Source organism: Prunus persica, chromosome G6, assembly GCF_000346465.2.
Source record: "Prunus persica cultivar Lovell chromosome G6, Prunus_persica_NCBIv2, whole genome shotgun sequence".
NCBI lineage: Eukaryota > Viridiplantae > Streptophyta > Magnoliopsida > Rosales > Rosaceae > Prunus > Prunus persica.
The window spans coordinates 15011633-15018579 of NC_034014.1; the positions used below are offsets into that span (position 1 = coordinate 15011633).

At 35.8% G+C, this 6947-nt stretch overlaps 1 protein-coding gene across 1 annotated transcript; it reads right to left on the reverse strand.

Moving 5' to 3' along the window:
- Positions 1–2487, reverse strand: LOC109949652. The gene is made up of 7 exons (XM_020565742.1): positions 2182–2487; positions 1330–1562; positions 1148–1235; positions 956–1042; positions 628–858; positions 243–466; positions 1–157 (listed from the first exon to the last, which is right to left on the reverse strand). Exons 1-7 carry the CDS (start codon positions 2485–2487, stop codon positions 1–3), a joined length of 1326 nt encoding a protein of 441 aa, XP_020421331.1.

Here is a 6947-nt window from a genome sequence, read left to right on the forward strand (position 1 = left end):
CTAGAGACGATTAATTACACAGTTTTTGTGGTGTAGGAGTTTTGTGACATATTGTGCTCGATATTCATTCATAAATTTCTTGTCCACGCTTTTTGGAATGGGCTGTCCTTGTGCTATTTTATCCATATAGAACATGACGAACATGCCGCAATCCAATCTGCAAATGAAATACGAGATTAGTTTTTTTTTGCTTTTGAATGATTTCAAACTGTAATGAATAGTTGAGTAGACACAATTCTTACGAAGATACAGTTTGTTGAGCACATTCCATGTCATCCTCAAATGGAAACTGCAATGGATTTTGCATAATCCAATTGAGAGTGAGTTCTTCAGTTGGAGTCAAATCTTTTTGTACAAGTGTCGGGGGCCCTTCCTTTTGCTTCACAATTGTTGGTTTTTTTTTAGTTTCTATGAACACTCGTGCTTGAGGTCTTATATATTCTAGCCACCCTTCAACAATATTAACCTGTTTAAAGAAGAAGAAAAAAAGAGAAAAAGAAATGGTAATCAGTGCATTGCATATTATAGTTTTGGTCTGAAATTAGGCAGTATGTATAATACAGAAACTGCAATGCAGTTTCTGTTTGTGTTTGTGCTGAGAAATTAAGACAGTTTCATTCCACTTACAAAGTTTCGAGCAATGTCAATGCACCTTTCTTCTTTTCTATGTCCCAACGATCTAAGTGGATTGTAGTGTCTCCACTTTCGTTCATTTTTGTGAAATGTGAGAAGTGTGAAGTGGAACTCTTCTTGTGAAATAATCGGGAAGAAAAGAACACTGCATTTCCCGAGTTTTTCAAGTAAGTGTTCATACAGGGCCCTGTGCCAAAATGGCTCTTCGAAGCTTTGCATGTAAGCCTGATATCATAGAATGGCAATTTGTTAGTATATATTTTTCGAAAACTGCAGTGCATTGTCTGTTTAAACAATTTTGAATTTTCAAAATAATACTTACCCAAGTCCATGTGGACATGTACTGTGGACTCTCTGTCTGCATGGGGTCTATTTTATCCTCCTCTATTTGGATATAGGCCTCAATAACCTGTTTCACATTGATTGGAGAAAAATGGAATTATAAATGGGTAATATAGGTAGCACAAATAAAAAATACAGTGCAGTGTGTGCTATAGAATTGGTAAATACTTACGTTTTGTGACAGTTCCAGGTCCCATACAATATCTTTGATATCATGGTTTGTCACTTTCTCACTATTGAGTCCTGCCCAAAAGATATCACTGCGGATTCGAATACATGAAATTCACAAGATTAGTTTTAGTTTAATTGTTATTAAAAGATGAAAGACTTGTTATTTTGGAATAGAGATATTACCGAGGTTGAGTACTTAAGTAGTGCTTTTCAATTCTTTCCCTGTCCGCCTTTGGAATTTTCTGCCACACCTTCCTCTGACCCCATCCTAGTTTTTTCTTTGTTGGCTTTTTTTGTCCTTCATCTTCATCACTTGATTGTTGCAGATCCACAGGTATTGAATCATGAAGGCTCGTTCCTTTTGGGGGATCAGGAATTGGATTTGTGGCATCGGGCTTAGATGCCTCTTGTGTTAACTGCAGATTGAAAGGAAACTAATTAGAAACTTCATTCGATAAAACAGAAACTGCAATGCAGTTTCCATTTCTGTAAAGCAGATAACACACTGCATTGCAGGAAACGGAAACTGCATTGCAGTTTCTGTTTCTGTAAAGCAGATAACACACTGCATTGCAGGAACTGGAAACTGCATTGCAGTTTCTGTTTCTGCAATGCAGAAAATAGAAAAAAGCAGCAGCTTGAACTGCAGTAATTGCATACCTCCTCGGACGAGATAAGCTTGAATTGTGGTAGTTCTTCATCATCCTTTTTTGCCTCCTTTTTTGTTTTCTTATTTTTTTCGTACACATAGCAAGATGCTTGAAGCCTCTTTCTTTCTCTGTTCTTCAACCTTTGTACTCTTGAAGAAACAGCAGGTGTTGGAGCATCTTGCTTCTTCTCTTCTTCTCTCTCTTCTTGTTGCTTCTCTTGTTCTTTATTTTCTTCTTCTCTCTCATTTTCTTCTTCTCTCTCTTCTTGTTGCTTCTCCTCTTCTTTCTTTTCTTCTTCTTTCTCTTCCAATTCTGCAATCCTCCTTTTCAGATTTTGTATTTCATTAAGCTGAATTGTAGATTCCACTGTCATGGTGGCAGTCACACATTCTTCATTATCTAATTTCTCTATGTATGTTGCCAACTCCACTTCCAGCTCCTTTGATCTCTTTTCTGCTTGGATAAATATATCCCACAAGTCCTTCATTTTCTTCTCACTGTCTTCATTTTTTTCATCCTTCCACAGTTGTAATCTTTCCGGGCAAACGAAGCTGGGATCTTCTTGTTGGCGGTAGTTGATTTGGTCTGTCATAGACTTCACCAAGAGGTCTTGAATTGCAAGAGGTTCTTTTCCAGCTTCCTCTGCTTCTCCTTTTTGTCCCTCATCATCTTCTTTTTCTTTTTCCTGCATATTGAACAGAAACTAATTAAAAACTGCATTGCATTGGAGGAAACGAAAACCGAAATGCATAATTCACTGTTTAGAGATTCTTATACCTTGTCAAGAGGGTCTCCCTCTTCTCCGGTAGTTTTTCTCTTTTTATATGTTTTCAAAATACCCTGTACAATGAAATTGAATGATTCAGAAACTGCATTGGATAATCTGCTACAAACAACCAGAAATCAAAATGCAAAGACAGTACTGAATATCAAAACACGTTTGACTTCATGAGCAGTTATAATATTCCCATAAACCCTAGCAAAAAGCACTCTGAAATTGAATTATGGAACCAGAAACTGCATTGCAGTTTCTGGTTCAAAATCTGCTACAAACAACCAGAAATCAAAATGCAAATACAGTACTGAATATCAAAACACGTTTGACTTCATGAGCAGTTATAACATTCCCATAAGCCCTAGCAAAAAGCACTCTGAAATTGAATTATGGAACCAGAAACTGCAGTTTCTGGTTCAAAATCTGCTACAAACAACCAGAAATTTTGAATCCAACAATTTTGAATGGTTAATCCTTATAAACGAAGCAAAACCTAAACGAAGAGTAGTTTTGAATCCAACGATTCATCCATTTTTCCAAAAACTGCATTGCATAAAGAACAACAGCAAAAATGTGTACAGACTGCAATGCACTGCAATGTAGAAAACACAAACTGCAATGCACAGCAAAAATGTGTACAAACTGCAATGCACTGCATTTTTGCTGTACAGACTGCAATGCACAGCAAAAATGCAAACTGCAATGTAGAAAACACAAACTGCAATGCACTGTATACAGATTTCAATTACCTTCTCAACAGTGTCTTCCTCTTCCCTGGTAGTTTTTCGCTTTTTAGGAGTTTTGAAAATACCCTGTACAATGACAATGATTTAGCATGGATTCACATTCAAGATACATTAAAACAGAACATGCGATAAATTGCATACCTCGATGTCATTCAAGTCCTTTATTTGGTTGAATCTTGTGTGGAGTTCCACAAGACTCCATTTAAGAATGGCAGGAGTTTCTTTCTCCTTGCCAAGGATTGGTTGTATGATGTTTGTCCTCTCACACAGTAGAAACTGCACAGTTCAAAAACAAGATATATCAGAAATTAGGTTGGAAACTGCATAGGATAAAACAGAAACTGCGTTGCAGTTTCCGTTTCTGCATTGCAGTAAATGGAAACTGCATTGCACTAAATGGAAACTGCATTGCCTAAAACTCAAAATGCATTGCATAAGCAACTGTTTACTTACCAATATTAGGATAGTGCAACCCGAAACAGCTCCTATAGATTCTTCTCCTCCCTTCTTTGCTTTTGCTTTTGCTTTTGTGGTCAAGGATTCATTCATGTAGGCTGAAACAGCTCTTGCCCACGAATAGCTTGAAAGTGTGTCTAGATTCACACAGTGCTCAAATAATTTCCAATGCAAAGTCGATGAAGAGTTGGCAAAAAGGAATGTCATGCACATCAGAATCAATATTAGGCTGACCACCTCCTTGTCGTAATCGACTTCTTCTTCTTCTTCTTCTTCAGCTTCTTTCTTTTCTTTTCCTTTGTTCGTTTTTTTCTTTTGCTCTGTCTTTGCCTTTTCTTTCTTCGGTTGGTTTGCCAAGGCAATTGTCTTTTGTAATTCTGCTTCTACTTGGTTTTTTGATGGTTTTCCCTTTTCTCCAAAGTGCCTTGTTCTGAAGGTAGCAGTGTACCTATCATTGACAAGTTTGACAGATTTGCCTTCATTTGGCAGTCCTAGAATCTGTGTCACTGCATTGCCTGTGATTTGGAATGATTTGGTTCCAAATTTGAAGGACTTTGTATCCGGATCAAATGTCTTGAGCAGCTGTACTAAGTCCAGGTCCGACTTATTCATGTTATTCATGTCGATTCTTTGGTGGTAAAACAGCTCGATCAAGTTCCAGAAAGGGGTTTTCTTGAGAAGCTTCTTCTGCCTTTCATTGAGCTTGTCCTTTACGTCTCTAATGATGCTGTTGAAAGCATAGGCATTGCACCGAAATTGGACATAGTCTGGGTGCTTTGCTTTCCGATCATAGTTTGGCTTTGGCTTTGGTATACTCTTTTGAGCCATCGTTTTGATTCTGCGCTTTGGTTGGTTTTCTTGTTCCATTTTGTGATACGCACTGCAGTTTGTGGTCAAAATCTGCAACAAACAACCAGAAACTGCTGCTCAAAATTTGATATGAAATCAAACCAAAATGCAAAGACAGTACTGAAACTAATATCAAAACACGTTTGACTTCATGAGCAGTTATAACATTCCCATAAACCCTAGCAAAAAGCACTCTGAAATTGAATTATGGAACCAGAAACTGCAATGCAGTTTCTGGTTCAAAATTTAGTACAAACAACCAGAAATCAAAATGCAAAGACAGTACTGAATATCAAAACACGTTTGACTTCATGAGCAGTTATAACATTCCCATAAACCCTAGCAAAAAGCACTCTGAAATTGAATTATGGAACCAGAAACTGCAATGCAGTTTCTGGTTCAAAATCTGCTACAAACAACCAGAAATCAAAATTTGCTACAAACAACCAGAAATCAAAATGCAAAGACAGTACTGAATATCAAAACACGTTTGACTTCATGAGCAGTTATAACATTCATATAAACCCTAGCAAAAAGCACTCTGAAATTGAATTATGGAACCAGAAACTGCAATGCAGTTTCTGGTTCAAAATCTGGTTCAAAATTTAGTACAAACAACCAGAAATTTTGAATCCAACGATTTTGAATGGTTAATCCCTATAAACGAAGCAAAACCTAAACGAAGAGTAGTTTTGAATCCAACGATTCATCCATTTTTCCAAAAACTGCATTGCATAAAGAACAACAGCAAAAATGTGTAATCCCTAAAATCGAAGACAAATCTGTGTTAGAGGGTCATTTTATTACTGTTTTTTTCCCAAGAGAGTGAAAATCGCTTCGATAGTCGTCAGTGGTTGTCGTTGTTGGTGGTGGTTTCTGCTCGTCGTCGTTGCTGCTCGTCGTTGTTGCTGCTCGTCGTTTTTGCTCGTAGTCGTTGCTGCTCGTCGTTGCTGCTCGTCGTCGTTGTTGGTGGTGGTCAGTGTGGAACTATCGGCTGAGTTGCTGTAGTTGAAGATGAAAGGTCGCGCGAAAGGGTTTTTGGAACTGATTCAATTTGAGTAGTGTCGTTTTTTGTTCTGTTTTGAGTCTTGTTATGTCGTTTTGACTGTAAGTTTTGAGTGGGTAAAAACTAAATATCTATATTTGACAATAAATCACAATGGCACATGTAGTAATTTTAGTGCTCTTCAATGTTATTTTAGTAAAAGTAGGTGTTACTTTATTGTCTTTGGTCTTATATTAATTAAGTAAAATTGTATATCTATCTTTCAAATTAGTAAAGTATTTTATGTGTGAAAACTAAAGCTCCCTAAAAAAAAACACCAACTTTAATGCGCTAAAAGATCATTGATCCCACCACATGTAATCTAACTCCAATTCTTTATAAAATCTGAATTGTATTAATTATATTGATCAAGTCTTGTGTCAAGAAAGAAAATATTGTATCGATCAAATTTTTAAAGTAAGTTAGAATATAATTTATTGTTAAACTAGAACAAACTCGAGTATGAAGAGACTATGCTACACACGACTCGATATGATCAATTATGATTAGTTAGATTAATTTACACTTTGATATAAATTTTGATTTGATTAATTGATGTCTATTTTAGTTAAATGAATGGATATTGATTTTGGTTAGTATGAGAGTCTGGCATGCCGCAACCCAGGGATTTGGATTAAGAAGTCATTCACACCTAAATTATAGAATTTAAGGAAAATTATAATTAAAATGTGAAGAACACTAAAACAAATAAATAAACATCTCCCAAATAGAATTTCCAGCGGAAGTATTCGGAATATTAGGGCCCGTTTGGTAACATTTTTGGAGAATATTTTCTGAGAAAATGTTATGAGAATGAAAACAAGAAAACGAATTTGCATGTTCAGGATTTGAAAATGCGTTTAGTAGATTAATTGGAAAACAGTTTCAGAAAATAAGAATAGTGAAAACGTGTCTAGTAGGACAGTTTGAGAATAATAATATGTGAGTTATTTTTCAAGTATATTTTTTGCTAATTTCTGTCCTAATTTTTTTTTTTAAATTCTAATATTTTAAAGGCTAAAATTATTACAAACAATGAAAAAAGTATACTTTCAGAATAAAATGTATAATAAAAATAAAAATAATAAAAAATTCTAATTTTAGAAAAACCTAGATAATAAAATAATATTATCTTTAGTTTAAAATAAATATAAAATTGAATAATATATGATGGTTGTTGCGGGCTGGGGTTCTGGGTTTGTGGGGTTGTGGTTGCGGGCTGTGGAGGAGGATGGTTGTGGGATGAGTTTAGAGGTTGGAGCTTACAGGTAGTGGTCATA